The sequence below is a fragment of the Marmota monax genome, unplaced genomic scaffold (genome assembly GCF_021218885.2).
Source record: "Marmota monax isolate L192 unplaced genomic scaffold, Marmota_monax_Labrador192_F-V1.1 WCK01_AAM20220418_F8-fsc00027, whole genome shotgun sequence".
Taxonomy (NCBI): Eukaryota; Metazoa; Chordata; class Mammalia; order Rodentia; family Sciuridae; genus Marmota; species Marmota monax.
In genome coordinates, this window is record NW_026694617.1 from 17,910,631 (window position 1) to 17,930,417 (window position 19,787).

Consider the following 19,787-nt stretch of genomic DNA (forward strand, 5'->3'; position numbering starts at 1 on the left):
CCCCCCCTTTTTCTAAAATGTTCTTAAAATGGAAGCATAAGTTATTGATTTGAGACATTTCTTCTTTTCAAATGTAAATACCTATATAAATTATCCCCCAAGTATTCCTTACAACTGATAGCCTACAGATTTTGCTGTTTTATTATAATTTTAATTCAGTTCAAAATAAATTCTAAGTTATTTATCTCTCTCCCTCCCACCTTCCTTTCCTCCTTCCTATGTCTTATGTCTCAAATATGTGAGAATTTGGGGGTATGTTTTTGTTATTCATTTCTAATCTAACACTATTTTGTTTAAAGAAGATATACAAGATATACTTTGTTTTAAAGCCCAAGTATTGTCAATCTCAGCATATATTTCACATATATATATATATATAAGAAAATATGTTTTTGATGTTTTGGATGAAGTATTGTATAAATGCATAGTCAGTCAATTGGGTTTTAGTTTTGTCCAATTTTCTGTATCCTGATTTTTTATGTACTTGTTTTATCAATTATCAAGAGAAGAAATTGAAACCTTCAACTATAATTTGAGTTTGTCTATTTTTAGTATAGATTACGATTCAGCATATATGTTCCATACAACAAATTTAATGCATCATCTGAGAGGAAAGTTACTGTTACTAGCATTATTTTATGAAGTATAATTAAAACATGTCTTTGATCATTTGGTGATATTGTGCTATTTATAACATCAGCTTCATATTAAAAAGAAATATTCATTTACTATATTTTATTGTTTTATCATTTATCTAACCCATGCTATTGTTTTTCTTGGCAGCTTCCATGTTTTTGAAACAAGCCTTCGAAGGAGAATATCCCAAATTATTATGTCTTTATAATGACTTGTGGAAGCGTCTTCAACAATACAGTCCAAACATCCAAGGAAATTTTAATGCAAGTGGAACTCCAGACCTTTATGTTGACCTACAACATATGGAAGATGATACACAGGATATATTCATACCAAAAAAGTCAGAATATGAGTATGTTTCTTTAATTTGATCTGTTTGTTGGCATGTAAAGGATTTCTGTTTCTTATTTTTATTATTAATCAAAAATCGTGCATACACTAAGCTGCTAAATATTTATAATGATTGTTATTTATTAATGTACTTTAACTTAAGACTTTTATCTGAAGAAATCAAACTTCACCCTTAGGTGACCTTTCAGTTTTAAAATACAATAATAAATAGGATTATTGGAAATTATAAGTGAACATATGTAGTCATTGTTTTTTGTTTGTTTGTTTTTTTGTAGTTGTAGATGGACAGCATGCCTTTATTTTATTTGCTTATTTTTGTATGCCGTGCTAAGGATTGAACCCAGTGCCTCACATGTGCTAGGCAAGCCCTCTGCTACTGAGCCCCAGCCCCCCCCCCATTGTTTATTAATTGATATTTTAATATATCTTAATTATATCAGATTGCATTATTATGAGGAGTTAATGTTTGACCTGAGATCTAGATAATCTGAATAAGTGAATCATGAGAGACTTGGAGTAAGATTTTTGCAAGCAGATCAAACTTAGAGGTCTCAAATACACTAAAATGGAGAGGTTTAAGGAAGAGAAAGCAGCCAATACAGCTGAAGCACAGTGAATGAAGAAGAGAGGGGTGTAATACTAGGCCAGAGTAGAAGGGAAATAGGAGATCATGTGGGGCTTTATAGGCCATGCTAATGAGGTTGGGTTTTATTCCAAAAAGTTACAAATCACTGATTTTAAACAGAGGAATGATATAAACTGATAATTGGTTTAAAATTAGCATATTGGCTTTTTTGTGGACAAATAAGGGGGTGGTTAACACACAGGAGGAATAATGTTTCCCATTGAAACTATTTTGTTTTTCCAGAGAAAAGATGACAATGACTTTAAGTGACTTTAAATAGGATGAGCAGATAAGATGGTAAGAATTGATCAGATTGGTCCAAGATGGGTTTTAAATCAAGATATAGTTTAGAGGACAAACCAATAGAATTTCCTGATAGGTTAGATTTGAGAGGAAAGGAGGAATTGAAGATATGACTAGATAAGTTGGTAGAAGACTAGGATTGGAAAACTGGTTGTGTTGAATTTAGGTTTTGTTTGCAATTGCTGAACTGAAAATGCAAATAGAGTTATTGAAAATAATTAAGTATGAGTTAGGGCTAGAAATATGTACTGTCATGCATTGCTTAATGATGAGGCAAGTTCTGAGAACATAATTATTAGGTGATTTCATTACTATGAGGACCTCATAGAGTGTACTTACACAAACCTAGATGGCATGAGTAAATCACACCACATGGCCTTTTGATAGTCAAGAAACAACATAAACCCAACATGTGTGTGGCTGCTGGTGATATAACATAGGATACTGTTTTATAGTAAACTTTGTTTTCTTTTTTTAAGTAGAAGAAGTATATGCTAAAATATACATACAATATATATATGAGAAATATAATAAATACATAACCAGTAATGTCGTCATTTATTATTATTAGTTATACACTGTACATAATTGTATGTGCTGAGCTTTTATAGGACCAGTAGTACAGTAGTTTTGTTTATACCAGAATCACTACAGACACATGAATAATACATTCCACTGTGACAATATGATAGCTATGGTGTCACTGGGTAATAGGAATTTTTCAGCTTCATTATAATTATATGTGACCACTGTCATATATGTGGTACACTATTAAGCAAAATGTCTTCATGCAGCATGTGGTTATATTGGGGAGTTATAATCATAAGGATCTTTTTTAACATAACTGGAAAAGATTACATAGGGAAGATATATATAAAGAGCAAAAAGAATCCTTGCCTCATAAAGGCACTCCAGCATTTATAGATTGGGCAATGCAATGGCTCCTACAAAGGAGACTGAGAAAAAAATTAAAAAGATGAGATAGAAGGACATATCAAAGTAGTTTATAACCCCAGAGGAGGTGGGGTAGTCACCTGTGTGATGCTACTGAGAAGCTGAAGAATTTAAGGACTCAGACCATTGCTATAGCAAGATTAAGGCCTTTGGAAACCTAAATGTGAAATAGTGTTATTATTAATAATTTAAAAAGCATTATTAGAATTGATTATAAGAGAAAGGAAGATGGACTTCTAGAATGAAACACAAAGGGCTCTGCTGAACTAGCCCTCTTTAAAGCTGGTGAAAAGTATAAGAAAGGAACCTAACCACAATAGCAAATAGCATCTATTAAGCAAAAGTCTTAAAAATTTAATTTGTTAAGAAAGGCTACAGTCCATAATATTTGAACCAAAGACTGTTCCCTCATTTCCCTTTCCAATTCAGTGAGATAAAGACTACTCTAGACTGCAGCCACCAAGAACTTCGGGCTCCCTCTCTTCCCAGCTGCCAGCTGCAGGCTTTCTTCCTAGGAGGAGCAGGACCTCAGTGTTTATTCTCATGCCCTTAACTGCCTGTCACATAGGCTTACTCCAAGCTGAGTATGGTTAAAAAGTAGAAGTCCCTTGTTTTGCCCAGTCCCCATTCAAGGAATGGCTCCCTGCACACATAGTGAGCTGAAAATACAGGGGCCCCACTAGCCTATGCCTGGGCCTTTGAAGTTGTGATTTCCTGCCAGTAAATGCACAGTAAGAGCCACCACCGCTTCCCCCGCCCCCCTTCCATCAAGTGTTCAGTTCCTGGATTGAGGAGGTTTCACTCAAAATTTAGCTTCCTCTTTCTGTCTGGTCACCTTCAGAGCTTGGCATAGAGATTTTGCCTGGGGGAGAAGCAGGCAGTAAAACAGCTCCTGATCTTTTCCCAAAGTAACTGTCTATATTTATAACAGCCTGGTAAAGTATAAGCCTAAGAGCACTCTCTAAAACCTGGGCAGTTGTAAAAGGCAATGGGGAGGTGATTTGTAGATCTAGTGAAGATACAGACTAAATTATAGATTAGCTAGTCTTCAGGAGAGTGCCAGGGAACAGGACAACTAGGAGTCCTCCTGGAATTAGAATGAATATCAACTATGACCTTAGAAACTGTTCTGTCAAAATAGCTACAGTTAAATTGTATTCATTTGTAGAGGAGTTTATGCCTACTGCATTGTTGAAAACTTAAGACAATCAATTAGTAGAGTTAAACATGAAGGTGTGTTCAGGAAAAGCAAGGTGAAGTCCCAGGGTGACTTCTCATACCCAAACCTATATCTCACTGAGAAAAAGTATCACAGGCTTAACACTATGGGAAAGAGAATTAAAATAATCCAGCAAGTCACTAAATAAATAAACAATAGCAATAACAAGCCCCAAACCAGGAGATCAGTACCCAGAGTTGCTATAATATATTATCTGAATTGTCCAGTTTCCAATAAAAGATTATGGATCATAAAGAAACATGAAAATTGACCTGCATATGAAAAATAAAACAAAAAACAAAACTCAAGGACACTGCCTGTGAGAGCAACTGGATGTTACATTTAACAGAAAAAGATTTTGAAGTAGCTATTATAAAAGTGTTCAGAACTCAAGGAAAGCATGATTTAAAAGTGAGGAATATATGAGGACAACGTTGTATCACATAGAGGCTGCCAATAAGGAGAAATTATTTTTAAAAAAATTAATGGAAATTATGGCATTGAAAAGCACAATAACTGAAATAAGAAACTGACCAGAGGAGGTCAACAATGGATTTGAACAGGCAGGAAAAAGAATTAGCTAACTCAAAGCTAGATCAATAGATATTATGCAAACCACAAAAACAGAAAAAGAATGAAAAATAATAATAAACAGAGCCTCAAAAAAGTGGGATATCTATTTCGATCTATGTGTAATGAGATTACCACAGGAGAGGAGAGAGAAAGGAGAAAGAAAAATATTCAAATAAATAATGACTGAAATCTTCCAAAATTTAATGAGAAGCAATAATCTACAGTGTTCAGAAAGCTCAGCAAACTCCAAGTTGGATTAATGAAAAAGATCTACAAACATCAGTGTAAAAATGTCTCTTGATATTAAGGGGTTTTCAAGAATGCTTAATAGGAGCAACTTACTTTTTTTTTTTTTGATATTTGCATAGCTTAAGGGCAGATTCAGAGACTATTTTACTAAGAGCTTTGAAATGAAGGTGAATTGGAAAAATCAGGATGCCAATTGAGAGCATCTTTGAGTGGATGGTAAAATTCATAAGACCTATTAGGCTGATGAAAAATCTGGTAGGAAAAAGTCACATATCTCCAATCACAATAAGGTCAAAGAATGTGTTCTTTAGAGTAAAATCTACCCTTATGGGAATGCTAAGCCTGACTCTTCTCTTTTTGAGTCATCTACTTTTTTTCTCTTTGATGTCATTTTGTACTATTCACTTGTCATCTACTTGTTCTGCTCCTCTGTTTGGCAGACATAGCCAGGTATGGATTGACCTTTGTCAGGACTTTGCACTTGCTGTTCTCTCATAGAAAGCTCTTCCCCGGAAAAATCTGAGTAACTTGCTACCTCTTTTCCTTTAGGTCTTTGCAGTAAACTTTTCCTTGCCACATCCTATCGAAAATTGAATGGGGGGTGGGGGGAGAAGACAAATCTATTCTCTGTCTTCCTTGCTTTATTTTTCCTGTAGCACTTATCACTATCATATTCCATATTGAATTCATTAAATGTATTTGTTTTTGTGTTTCTTTCTTGTGTAGAGGTATTCATACTTAATAGAAACTGTGCTCACTGCTATATTTCCTGCACCTATTAAATAAAGCTAAATATTATTAAGTAGAGACAATAATATTTGTGGGAAGAAGAGAGAAAAGGTGGGCTATATGAAAAGTTGCCCTCAGACTGGGACACCTTAAAAATAGAACAGTTCAAAATTTGGAAGTTCTTTAGTAAAGCTAAAATAAAGATCATTATAAATGTAAACTTTCACATACAAAACAGGTAATTCTTTCAAATACAGAACAGATTTTAGGAAAGTTACCTATATTGACATTGTAGTCAACAGGGATTCTGCAGCAGATTTGGAGAAAAGAGTGTTAACACATATTCAGGGGTCAGAATTTCTGCAGAATTGGAAAGAGGCTTCTTAAGGACAATAGATAATAGGAGAAGACATTTAAATAGATGACATATAATTCAGTAAGAGGAGTGCCTTGAACAGATTTAGATACTAGCTCAACCCTGCTTCCAAGGGATCTTTGCATCTTTATCTGTTAGAGAGATTATAAAATTTGCACTTCACCTGTCCATTTTTCCACTTGGCTATAAAACATTCTTTCATATAGTTCTTCCCAGCACTTGTCAAAGTGCCTGGTGCATCGTATTCTCAGTAAATATGTGTTGAGTGAAATACTTATTGAATGAGAACGTATTAAGAGATAATGATGGAATTATGATGCAGGAGCCAAGAGCATTCTGACCTCTAGGCCTGTCAGTGGACCAGAGGGTGAGAAAGAGAGAAAGCCAGGTTTCATATACATGAAGAACAGGTCAGATATTGTCACTGTTAACATTTAAGATAAAGAGGAATTTGCTCTTTAAAAAAATTTTTTTGAAGAGCTGTTAGAAGGATCACAAATAGGAGATTTGAAAGTATCTTCAGTTTTCAATGAAAATATAATAGACTTGGATATTGTCAAAGGAAAGCTAACATCCAGTCATTTGGCTGCTAAATGAGAATGTAGAAATTGTTGGAGACTGGAAATGTAAGGAGGAAAGAAATGTGTGTAGTAGATTAATTTTAGTTTGTGAAGAATATTGTAAAATAAATTAGCTTAGAACTTCAATTGAGGTTATTTGTGTAATCATAGGACTTTCACAAATACTTTGCAGTTTGTCTTTGTTCTTTTTAGTAACACAAGAAGGGAAAACTGATAATAGTCTAGATATGTACCCTTTCCTCTCAGTGAACTTTATGGAAGATGATGACAGCTGTGAGTGAAAAGGGTTGAGCTAATGAGCAGGTCTCTGGAGGTTTGCGTCTCTTGTGTATGCTTGATACTCTATAAATAGGGCTTGGTAAGTAAAGGCATATTCTTCATTAGAATTAATAGATTCTTAAATATTATTATCTTAGTTTCAAGTGATAGATAATAGTAGGTACTGCTACATATTATATTACATTTATAGCTGGGTCTAATGCATAAATTAAAATACTTATGTGATCCTTAGTAAACATTTAATCACAAAATATATTTATACAATTATGTATTTATTTGTTTGTTTATTTATTAGTACCAAGGATTGAACCCAGAGGTACTTAACCACTAAGCCACATCCTCAACCCTTTTTATTTAATTTTTTATTCTGAAACAGGGTCTCTCTAAGTTGCTTAGAGCCTCACTAAGTTGCTGACGCTGTCTTTGATTTTGGGGTCCTCTAGCCTCAGCCTCCTCAGCCACTGGCATGGGCCACCATACCTGGCTATTTATATATATATTAAAAAAAATTTTCTTTCTTTTTGCTAATATAGCTACTCTTATAGTAGATATATTTAAAAGGTATTTATTGCCTGATAACACTAGCATTTAGTATTGCATAATTTAAACTAATTTTTTAAAAATTTCATTTTCCACAGTCCAGAAAAGGCTTTGAAAGACTCACTACAGCCCTATGAGGCTGCTTATCTCTCAAAATCCTTATCTCGACTCTTTGATCCTATCAACTTGGTTTTTCCTCCGAGTGGGCGTAATCCACCTTCCTCTGATGAACTTGATGGTATCATTAAAACTATAGCAAGGTATGTATTTTTTTTATAATGTCCTGCCTTAAGATGCCTGCCACATTTGTTATTGATGTAACATGGCAGTGCATTTGAATTTACCTCAAATTATTCAAGTAATTAGGTCTATAATTAAGAAGTCCTGCAGTGAATGAGTGTACACATAGTAAGTAGAGATTCCAATTAATGAAATTTATTCTAAAAATAGTCTATTATAATCTGTATCTTGCCAAAGTTGGAAAGTAGACCTAGCTTTTCCTATCATAGTAAATTCCTAATATCTCGTAGCAAAGTAAGAATAAAAATAATTTTACAAATTGAGAAACTAAAACATAACAGTTAGTGTTTTTTATCCTAAACCCAGAAAGTGCTTCATCGCAAAAACAGGGTTCTAATCCTCATTAGCCTACTTGTGTTTGCTATTTTAAGCTTTCTAAGTGAATGTGACAGCTTTTACAACTCTAAAAAGGGAAGGTATCCTAAGTGAGGTGCCACCTAAATGCTGGCAGGCAGTGTAATTATCCCTTAGCCTTTAGATGTGTGCATTTTAAAGTGATCCAGATTAGTTTGCAGTTGAAACTATCAGTTCCTGTCACTGCTTACAGGTTGTTTTGAGAATAAGCCTGTACATTTAAAATGGACATTTTAAGAAGGAAAACTAGTGGCTGGATATTATTGGACCCAAGTGTAGAACTGTCTCAGTTATTTTAGACTATAAATTTGAAGATGGTGATTCTGAGGAATGGGAGAGTAAAACTAAAAAGCCACAGGTATTATACACGTATCATCAGCTACAAACACACCTATAAGAGTCTAGATTGCCTAGCATCTTGGTCCTAAACCTCTTTGCTGTTATCTTAACTTGCTGGAGATTTGACTCTGTATTTTTTTTATCCTAAGGTCTGTTACCTGTTTAGGGTGCAGGTGATAAAAACACAGTCCTAGATTCAACTTGAGCTCATAAACCTATTTATGTAAACATTAAAGCAGCATCTCTCCTATGCCAGTTACATCTTGACAGTGGTGGTATAATAAAAAAATAATCAGGACCTTGAAGAAGCATACTGATGCCAGTGTTTAATACAATTTTAAAGTGAACATTAATAAAATTATGTCTCAGTACTATATGAGAGAGCACTTTTTGTCACACATAATATGCACTAATATTGTTCCAAACTCCTTCTGTTTCTTTAAGAAGATAATCTGGGAAGTATCAACATTGGGTCTACTTCAGAGATAATTGCTTTTCTAGCTTGCTTGTATATGGGTTTTCATGCAGTTTTTAACTTTTAGTATTCTTTTCATGGTCTTTGTAAAAATTTCACTATTTTTGGTTAGTCATGTTAGATGTCAAATTAATTAATTGTTAAAGATGAAAATAAACACAACAAGGAAATACTTAAAAGAATCCAAGTTTATAAAATTTCTAATTATAGCCATTATGCTTTTGATATGTTTTAAAAGCTGGTCTTTACAAAATAGCATGCATGGACATAATTTCTACAAAAACTGAATATCTTTATGTATCATGTGTAATTTATATTTTTAGACTATGTCCTTCCAAGGTCATCATTCCTATTCAAAAGCTGTCATTTCCTTGCAGATGTCTGTGATATGCAGTGCCTCTAATTGCACTTATCAGTATTTGCAAGAGTGCTGCTTTAAAAATCTGTACGCAATTCACTCTGTTAATCACAGACTGAACCCACACATGATGTGCTTTTATTAATGGGAAACTGGTCATTAACAAAGCTATATCTCAAAGCACTTTTTCCTAATGCTGAATTTATGCGAGGTGGGGGAATAAAACAATGTACCACTTCTTGGAAACAATCAGCAAAATGTATAAAAAGAAACACTGCATTACTTATTGGGCTTATTAGGCTTATATGTTGTGCTTTACTTTGTTGATGAACATATTTTGCTAATATTAAAAATTGCTTTTGTTTTCTGCAGTGAACTAAATGTTGCTGCTGTTGATGCAAACCTCACATTAGCTGTGGCAAAAAATGTGGCAAAGACCATTCAGTTATATGGTGTAAAATCAGAGCAGCTTGTAAGTAGTTCCCTTTTCTGTAAGCTTTAATGATTTTGTTTAAAAGTACTAATTACATAATACTTGACTAAACATAACTAACATTGTAAAAAATGAAGTAATCTATTTTTGCCAATATCTGAGTTGTTTAATTTGGTTCTGTAATAATTTTTAAGATAGCTTGTTGACAAGTTGACTGAAATAATTTGCACAAAATGATCCTTGGTGGTAACTGTACTTAGAGCCTTCCTACTTGTAGTTCCAACGGAAGGCCAAATTTTGTTTGCTATAACACAGTACTGTTTTCTATTAAATTCTTCTTGTTGTCTTGACAAATAATTTAGAGGCATTTTTTTTAAAACTTTGTTTATTAAAAACCAGCCATAAAGAGAAATGGAAGTTCTTTGTAAGCAATTAGATGACTAATTTTTCTCTCAAACTTTGTTTATAGATGCCTTATAATAATATTCATTGCTTTAAAAAATATGTTTTTTGTTATAAATAAAATTCAGTATTATATCTAGAAAAATTTAATCTGGTTACTGAAAATGTCAGGGAAAAACGCCCTTATGAGATGGTTTCACTAGAGGAAAGAATCAGCATATGTATAGGAAATATCTTGCATTTTGGTGGTGGCAGGGGTGGGATAGAGGTTAGGCGGTAATAATGGCAATATATTTGGTAGAATTATTGCAAAAGACTTTGAAAACAATCAAAATAATCTGAGAACAGTGACGCATGCCTATAATCCCAACAACTCAGGAGGCTGAGGCAAAGGATTACAAAATTAAAGCCAGCCTCAGGAATTTAGAACTTGCCTTACAATAAAATTAAAAAGGAACGTGTTGTATCTCAGTGGTAGAATACTCCTGAGTTCAGTCCTCAGTACCAAGAAGAAAAGAAGAAAAAAAAATCAAAACACATCAACTAACACACTTGAATTGATATTTTTGCTTAAATAGTCTGTGGCTCTAGGTTGCTTAGGCATATTTAATCTACAGTGATGAAGGTTGATGAAAAATCATTAAGTTTTTCATTTTTTTAATAGAATTCTTACCCCCCCCCAATTTTACTTTTCACCTTTCATTTTATTATATAAGGAAAGTCTTTATTGAATAAGATTACAAAAAAAAATATATGTGCTTTATTTATTTATTTAGGTACTGGGGATTGAACCTAGGGGTGGCTTGCTTCTGACCTACATCCTTAGCCCTTTTTTAAAAAAAAATATTTTTTATTTTGAGAGAGGGTCTTGCTAAGTTGCTATGCCTTCACCAAGTTGCTGAGGCCGGCCTCAAACTTGAGATCCTCCTGTTTCAGTCTCAAGTGGCTGGGATGGAGCTGGGTGGCTGGGATTGAGCTAGGAATATGGCTCAGTAGTAGAACACTTGCCGATCATGCATGAGGCCCTGTATTGAGGCCCAGCACTGCAAAAAAGAAAGGATCAAGTGGCTGGAATTATATATGTGTACCATCATAGCTGGTATAATTTCAATTACATTTTGTGTTGTTTAGTTCTTGGCTGTTAATAACACCATTCCTGCTACTCCTCTGTGTTTTAAAATTTGACATGTTTTGTTCTTTGATCTTTCCATATTCTTACTCTTAAATATTTTTTTGGTGGTACTGGGAATTGAATCCAGGGCGCAGAGCCTTCCCCATGCTAGGCAAGCATTCTTCCACTGAGTTACATCCCAGCCTTCATTATTCTTATTCTTTTAGAATAATTTCACTAAAAACAGTTAGAGGAAATAATCAAATACTAAGTATTTGGTTGAAGAAAGAAAGAAAACAGATTTTTAAGTAGAATAACAACTTGTATATAAATGGAAATGTTGACTCAAGATTTGGAATGAAAGCTAAATCTTTAAATAGGGGATTCCTTTTACAGTTGAAAAATTAAAGTCTCAAATATACCAGGTTGAAAAGTGACAGAAATCAGATTATTAATGGGACGTTTAGATGCTAAGATAAAGGAAATCTAGAAATTTAAAGATAGGTTTGCTTTCGAAGAGGGTGACTTGAAAATACAAGCTGAAATTTAATTAATTAATTAATTTTTAGAGTTTTAAGGATATCAGTGACATGGAGAAATACTATATAACATTAAGTGGGAAAAGTATGATACAAAACTGTGTGTGTTTTAGTTAGCTTTGCATTGTAACACCTGAAATTTAGAATGCCCAGATATCCAGGTTCCAAAATTTATTTTCCTAAAAATTAGAAGTTTCCTGCTGCCAAATACTTTAAAATACTTAATTATAGCTTTAATATCAGGAGAAAGGCTCATGAGAGGATTTTCAAACTGCTTTTAACATTGTGGGTATAGTAGAGTATACTATAAATCTATAGATCACCTGTAAAGTACATTTATATTCTTATAATAACAGATCAGAAATTATTTTTATCATTACATATATATTTTTCCCAAAACCTTTTCTGTTATTAATCATCAAAGACCAGTGTCATACAAACATAAATTTCTGTAAGAAGAAATCTTAAAATCCTTTCCTCCCTCCCTTCTTTATCCCTCCCTCCCTCCCTCCCTCCCTCCTTCCTTCCTTCCTTCCTTCCTTCCTTCCTTCCTTCTGTGGTGAATCTGAAGTGGTATCAGAGGGTAGGATAGACTCATCCCCCACCCCCTGGGTACCAGGGATTGAACTTAGGGGCACTTTAACCACTGAGCCACATTCCGAGCCCTATTTTGTATTTTATTTAGACACAAGATCTTACTGAGTTGCTTAGCACCTCACTTTTACTAAAGCTGGCTTTGAACTCAACAATCCTCCTGCCTCAGCCTCCTAGCTGCAGAGATAGATTTATTATTAAACACTATATTCACGATAAGTCAGTCATGGATTGTGCAAATCCATTAACATATATTATCTACATATTTTGTGATTTGCTTATTCACTTTACAAAATAACAGAGATCTGTAACTACTATTTCAATACATGCATAATATATATTATATATATCATAGTTTATTAACTTCTGTGCTCTTAATATATAGTTAGATGATAATTTAGTGGTTTAATTTTTAGATAAGAAGGGTTTAACACTGAATTCTCATGTGTAAATTCTAAGCAATAGGATATACATGTATTTTTTAGAACGTGTCATGAATGTCAGCTTTCTAGGTGAATTTTTGTAAAAATTAAGAGCACTGGTTTTTGGACTCTCTCCATTTAAAAATTCTTATTCATTTGCCTTGACAGCAATTGGGAAGTTATAATCAATGTACTAAGTAGAATTTTGTGTTCAGAACACATAGTTATAGACATATAAACCATAGTGTTTTATTATTGAACTGAACAAGTTATTTAATAGCAATGTATTGCTTATTTGTTTCTATAGTCTGAAATGTGCCTTACAGAAGAAAATAACACTAGACTTTATAATGGAAAGTTCAAATTTATGTTTTTCCTTGTCCTCAGTGTATTAAAAAGAAATTAAAATTTCACTATATAAGGGAACTGTTGGTTCACCTTTATAATTTATGGGAATGTAAGCTTTTTTGATAACAAAATTGTAGGTAAATAATAAGTATTCCTTTAAAAAGTGAATTATTACATATTTTTCAGCAGTAACTATTACCTTGTGATTTTAAGGAATCTAGAATCAGTGTAAATATCAAATGTTATGAACTATGAGAAAGTAAAATTGATACATAATTAGGTTGCAGACTGAAACAATAATAGGAGTGACTTTTTACAGAAGATTTCCATTTCAATACAAGTCAGTAGTTGTAGACACTAGGGTTTTGTTTTAAGGCCTTGTAAATATATACTTATTCTTTGTTTAATTTCATATGTAACTTGGAGACTTGGCATTCCCTTAATGGAAGAAAACTTGCATGTGTGTTATTTAAATACTCATGTAGAGACATATGAGTTCGATGTTTGTAGTTTTAAAAGAATTATTTAGTGGATATTTTAATGTCATCTACATGAATACCTCTTCAAGTAATATGGTAATGACTTATGTTGTTCACATTCAAATAAATAAAAGATCAAAGGCAATACGAAAATCTTGGAATAGTTTTTATATTATATTTTTATGTTATAAAAATAAATTATATAAATAATAGTTTTTGTTATAATAGTTTTTACATTATTTATAAATAAAATATAAGTATTAATAAAATATAAATATGCACTTAGCTGTAATACAAACATGCTGGACCCTTTGGGTTAACTACCCTCTTGATCCTTTAGCTAGCCCTCTTTCATACTCTGTTTTACATTAGACTTATTTTAGTTCCCTCCCTTTAAGATAGCTTTATGACTTGCGTCCTAGACACAAAGTAGCTTGATTTTCCGGAGGCTATTCCAGGTCAGTGGTAGATGTATTGTCAGGCTTGTCTAAAAGTCAGTAGGCTCTATTGATGACAGAGAGCAGTGCTACACAATGGTGATTCTCATCATAAAATACTTCCATGAGAAAGCAAAAAATTCAGAGTTTTCAGTTAAAAACTGTTAATGTCTATATTAGTTATCTGCTGCCACAGAATACTGTGTAACTAGCAGCCAGTTAGTATTTATTGATCACGCTTTGCTGGTCAGAAGGATTATAGCTATGTGGCTTTGCTGACTTTGGCTAAGTTTGCTCATATGCTGGCTGGCTGCTGATCTAGAGCCTTAACCATAATTAAGATTATGTTCTGTATGTTTATAATCCTACAGCCAGCTCTCCTGGGCTTGACCTTACAGTAAAGGCAGAGGCACAGGAGAGAAAGTATCCCCATTAAGTATGGTTCACCAAAACAGCTCAACCACAGTACCAAATTAAACAGCAAATAGAGATGCAAGGAAAGGTGAAGGATTGGGGCTAATTATGCCATCTATCACAAAGCCAAATTGGAATGTGGCAACTACCAAAAAAGAGAGCTTGTGAACTTTACTTTTTATTCCCAAAGTTAAATAATCTTGTTATTTGAATCCTAACCAACTTGTATTTGTTTTTGTGTCATTTGGCTACTAGCTTCAGAGTCACAGAAGAGAAAAATTCATTGCTATAGTAATTTCATAATTTTGTTTTTTTTTGTTTTTTACTTAATGATTTTAATTCATGTTAATATTATATTTTTTAATTGAGTTTTTATTGTTGTTGTTGTTATTGAAGCTGTGGTCTTGCTCTGTTGCCTGGGCTGCCCTCCAGCTCCTGGGCTCAAGTGGTCCTCCTGCTTTTGCCTCCCAAGTAGCTGTATAGCTGGGACTACAGGCATACACCACTATGCCCGACTATTAGCCTTTGTCTGAACTACTAGGACTTCATTTAATGATACTGTATGTGTTGACCCCTTATCACATTCCTTAATTTTTGTTATTCCTGAACTTGTTTCATTGCCACAACTAAATAATATTCAAAAAATATTTTCCATCATCTATTTTCCCTGTCTTTCTTATTAAAAATATTTCTATTAATTTTTTCCATTTTTCCAAAATTTGCAGTTTCTTTAGTCTATGAGTGAAATAAATCTTCCATACCCATCCTAGGAAATATAAGTGTTAGTTAAAGGCTTGAAAAAGAATTGAACAATTGGATCTTGCCCTGTAATTTTCCACTGCCATGTTAGCACTTGATGCAATCAAGATAATTTGATAAATAAGTTATTCAATTTTTCCAAGTGTTCTCATTGAGACAATTTGTCTGAATTGCCTAGTCAATTTTTCACAGGAAGTGGAAATCTTAACATTGTAGAGCTGTTACATCCCCCCCCCCTTCTTTATTTATTTGTTTGTGTGCTCATTTTTTCAGTTATTTGTTTGTTTGTTTTTGCACCAGAGATTGAACCCAGGGGTCTTAACCACTGAGCCACCTCCCCAGCACTTTTTATTTTTCATTTTGAGGCAGAGTCTAGTTAAGTTAGTACCTCACTAAGCTGCTGAGGAAGGCCTTGAACTTGGATCTTCCTGCCTCAGTCTTTCAAGTCTTACTGAGATTACAGGCATGTACCATCATACCTGGCTGTTACATCCTTTCAAGGATATTAGTGATCAAATAGAGCTTTTAATACTACCCGTTCCCAAGTATGGAATATGATTTAATTCCCTCATGGATAATTCAAAGTTATAACAAAGTATATTTCTGGAAGAAAAAGTTGTCAGCAGTTAGCCAAGATTAGGCTGTGCTTCACTATGAGTAGCCTCTACTACCCTAGCATAGCTGACACATAGATGCATATAACAATAAAGGCTGCTGATCTAGAGCCTTAACTTACTCACAAATAAGGTCTAAAGAAAACTGCATTTACTAGATAAGGCTGCTATAGGTATGGACTTGCTACATGAGGCAAGATTGCCTTGCAAATGGAGCCAAGGCCTAACATGTTTTGGTTGGGCCTGCAGATATCTAGTACCAGTGTGACTAGATATCTCTGTTGCTAGCATTACATAAGGCTCTGAATTGAGAATTACAATAGGAATGATGGGGAGGGATATATGAGTAAAGATGCCTCTATAAACCCCAGATATTAAGGACAAACTGACAGAGAACACAAGAAATACTAGCTTTGAAGAAAAATTAGGATACAAAGTTAAATTCAGTATATTCAAATTTAAAAGTGGTTATTTACATCTTAAAAGATATTAATTGTCTTAGATTATAATTAACTTCATCAGACATAGCATACTTTTGGGCAACTGACTTTTATTCAGCTCACTAGTATGAAGTTGTGCCTATTTAGAGTTTTCTCAGATATAGCTGAACAATAATAAAATGGTGACATATAGAAAAATTCTCTCTGTGATAAGAACCAAGAAAATAATTTCTCCCTCTCTGGGAACATATTTTTATCATTTTTCAATGTGTTAGGATATGAAGTATTTAGTCTAGCAGATCAGTGCATAGGTTTTATGGGATCTTTGAATCCCAGGAATTATAAATGTTATATGATGTGTAAATTTTTACCTGGGAAATTGCTGCAACAGATTTCAGAGAAGCCTGTGATGCCTACTCTCACAATACCTGAAAAATATCTGGAAAATCCTCCTAAATATTTAGAAACTAAACAGCATACTTCTAAATGACTCATGGGTCAAAGAGAGGATTGGAAAAAAAAAAAAACTTTGTTAAGATACAATTTTGCGTACCATAAAATTCACACATTTGAAAAAAAAATTTAATTGTGATAAAATGCACATGTTACAGTTTACCACCTAGCCAGGTGTAGTAATACACATCAGTCCCAGATTCTCTGGAGACTGAGGTAGGAGGATTGCTGGAGCCCTTAAGTTTGTGGCCAGTCTGGGAAATATGGACCCTACTTAAAAAAAAAAAAAAAAAAAAATCCCCATCTCAATTGGTTTTAAGTGGAAAGTTAATATATTCACATTGTTATGTAACTTATGTGTTCTGGTTACCAACTTGTCTGAGTCCAGTGAGACAGAACATACTCATATGCAATATATTGTGTAGAATGAATTAATTACTTAGAGATAAACAGCAAGGGACAACATAAGCTTAGGATTCTTGGTAAACCAGTCCTCCAAGGATGAAGTCTCAATTGCATGTGTCCTGCTTGCACCATGGATAAGGGCCTCTAAAGCATTTTATACCTCAGGGTCACTTGAAAAGATGGAAAATTTAAAAAAATACTACAGAGCAATAGTAACAAAAACAGCATGGTACTGGTACCAAAACAGGCGGGTGGACCAATGGTACAGAATAGAGGACACAGAAACCAATCCACAAAACTACAACTATCTTATATTTGATAAAGGGGCTGAAAGTATGCAATGGAGGAAGGATAGCATCTTCAACAAATGGTGCTGGGAAAACTGGAAATCCATATGCAACAAAATGAAACTGAATCCCTTTCTCTCGCCATGCACAAAAGTGAATTCAAAATGGATCAAGGAGCTTGATATCAAATCAGAGACACGCCGTCTGATAGAAGAAAAAGTTGGCTACGATCTACAGTCGGTGGGGTCGGGCTCCAAATTCCTCAATAGGACACCCATAGCACAAAAGTTAATAACTAGAATCAACAAATGGGACTTACTCAAACTAAAAAATTTTTTCTCAGCAAAAGAAACAATAAGAGAGGTAAATAGGGAGCCTACACCCTGGGAACAAATCTTTACTCCTCACACTTCAGATAGAGCCCTAATATCCAGAGTATACAAAGAACTCAAAAAATTAGACAATAAGAGAACAAACAACCCAATCAACAAATGGGCCAAGGACCTGAACAGACACTTCTCAGAGGAGGACATACAATCAATCAACAAGTACATGAAAAAATGCTCACCATCTCTAGCTGTCAGAGAAATGCAAATCAAAACCACCCTAAGATACCATCTCACTCCAGTAAGATTGGCAGCCATTCTGAAGTCAAACAACAACAAGTGCTGGCGAGGATGTGGGGAAAAGGATACACTTGTACATTGCTGGTGGGACTGCAGATTGGTGCAGCCAATTTGGAAAGCAGTATGGAGATTTCTTGGAAAGCTGGGAATGGAGCCACCATTTGACCCAGCTATTTCCCTTCTTGGTCTATTCCCTAAAGACCTAAAAAGATCATGCTACAGGGACAATGCTACATCGATGTTCATAGCAGCACAGTTCACAATAGCAAGACTGTGGAACCAACCTAGATACCCTTCAATAGACGAATGGATAAAAAAAAATGTGGCATTTATACACAATGGAGTATTACTCTGCATTAAAAAATGACAAAATCATAGAATTTACAGGGAAATTGATGGCATTAGAGCAGATTATGCTAAGTGAAGCTAGCCAATCCCTAAAAAACAAATGCCAAATGTCTTCTTTGATATAAGGAGAGTAACTAAGAACAGAGTAGGGACGAAGAGCAGGAGAAGATTAACATTTAACAGGGATGAGAGGTGGGAGGGAAAGGGAGAGAGAAGGGAAATTGCATGGTAATGGAAGGAGACCCTCAGGGTTATACAGTGGAGGGGGTAGAGAGAGAGGAGGGGAGGGGAGGGGAGAGGTGGGGAGGGGGGAGGGTGGAGGATGGGAAAGGCAGCGGAGCACAACAGACACTAGTATGGCAATATGTAAATCAATGGATGTGTAACTGATGTGATTCTGCAATCTGTGTATGGGGTGAAGGTGGGAGTTCATAACCCACTTGAATCAAAGTGTGGAATATGATATGTCAAGAAATTTGTAATGTTTTGAACAACCCACAATAAAAAATTTAAAAAAAAATATTTCGAACCACCTAAAAATGAAACATACCAACATTGATAGAATGTAGTTAACTCAGTAAGGTTCAGAGCATTAAATCCTCATATTGGGAAGAAAAAGGTCTTAACTTAATGATCTCATAATTTTTCACATAATGAATTAGAAAGGAAAGTAATCGGGAATGTAGCACAGTATAGCACTTGCCTAGCATGCATGGAGACCCTGAATTCAATTCCCAGGCCTTCCCCCACCAAAAAAAAGAGAGAGAGCAAATTAAACCCATAACAGGTCAAAGGAGGGAAGTAATAAAATGAGAATAGAAATCAATCAAATTGAAAACACAAAACCAATAGAGAAGATCAATGAAACAAAAATCTTATTTTAGAATTAAAAATTAACTTCAGTGAAATTATTGTACTTAAAGTGTATAACCCCCCACACTATTTCTATTTATCATCTACAAACAGAAAATACAATTTGTTTTTGAAAATGCTTTAATGGCAGCAAAACATCAAAGTCTTAGGAATAATTTGACAAAATATGGGCGGGCTTCTACACTGAAAACTATACAATATTACTGAGAAAAATAAGAATTAGATAAGGGTTGGTGTATATCCTATTCATGCCTTAGATGATTTAATATTCCAAAGATATCAATTCTTGTGAAATTAATATTTAGATTTGATGTAATTTCCATAAAAATCCTAACACATTTTCTTTTACAGAAATTGATAAGGTGATTCTAAATTTACTATGGAAATGCAAAATATCAAGAATAACAAAGACACGTTTAAGAGGAACATTGTAGGAAGATTTGATATTCTAGCTAATAAATTTTATTTAAAGTATTAGTGCCAGTGTAGAGGGATAGAACATTGAAAGAGAAAATAGCCCCACACATAAGTAGTTACTTACTGTGTGACAATAATGGTACTG

The 19,787-nt window shown here is 34.1% G+C and overlaps 1 protein-coding gene across 5 annotated transcripts in view; it reads left to right on the top strand.

Moving 5' to 3' along the window:
* The window catches only part of Cog5 (component of oligomeric golgi complex 5), a 374,945-nt gene that overhangs the window by 256,286 nt on the left and 98,872 nt on the right, over window positions 1-19,787 (top strand). For all 5 annotated transcript variants that reach the window (XM_046422370.2, XM_046422368.2, XM_046422369.2 and 2 more), the window contains 3 exons: window positions 784-988; window positions 7,514-7,675; window positions 9,614-9,713. In XM_046422370.2, the coding sequence (XP_046278326.1) occupies window positions 784-988; window positions 7,514-7,675; window positions 9,614-9,713 (467 nt within the window). The remainder of the gene's footprint in view (window positions 1-783; window positions 989-7,513; window positions 7,676-9,613; window positions 9,714-19,787) is intronic.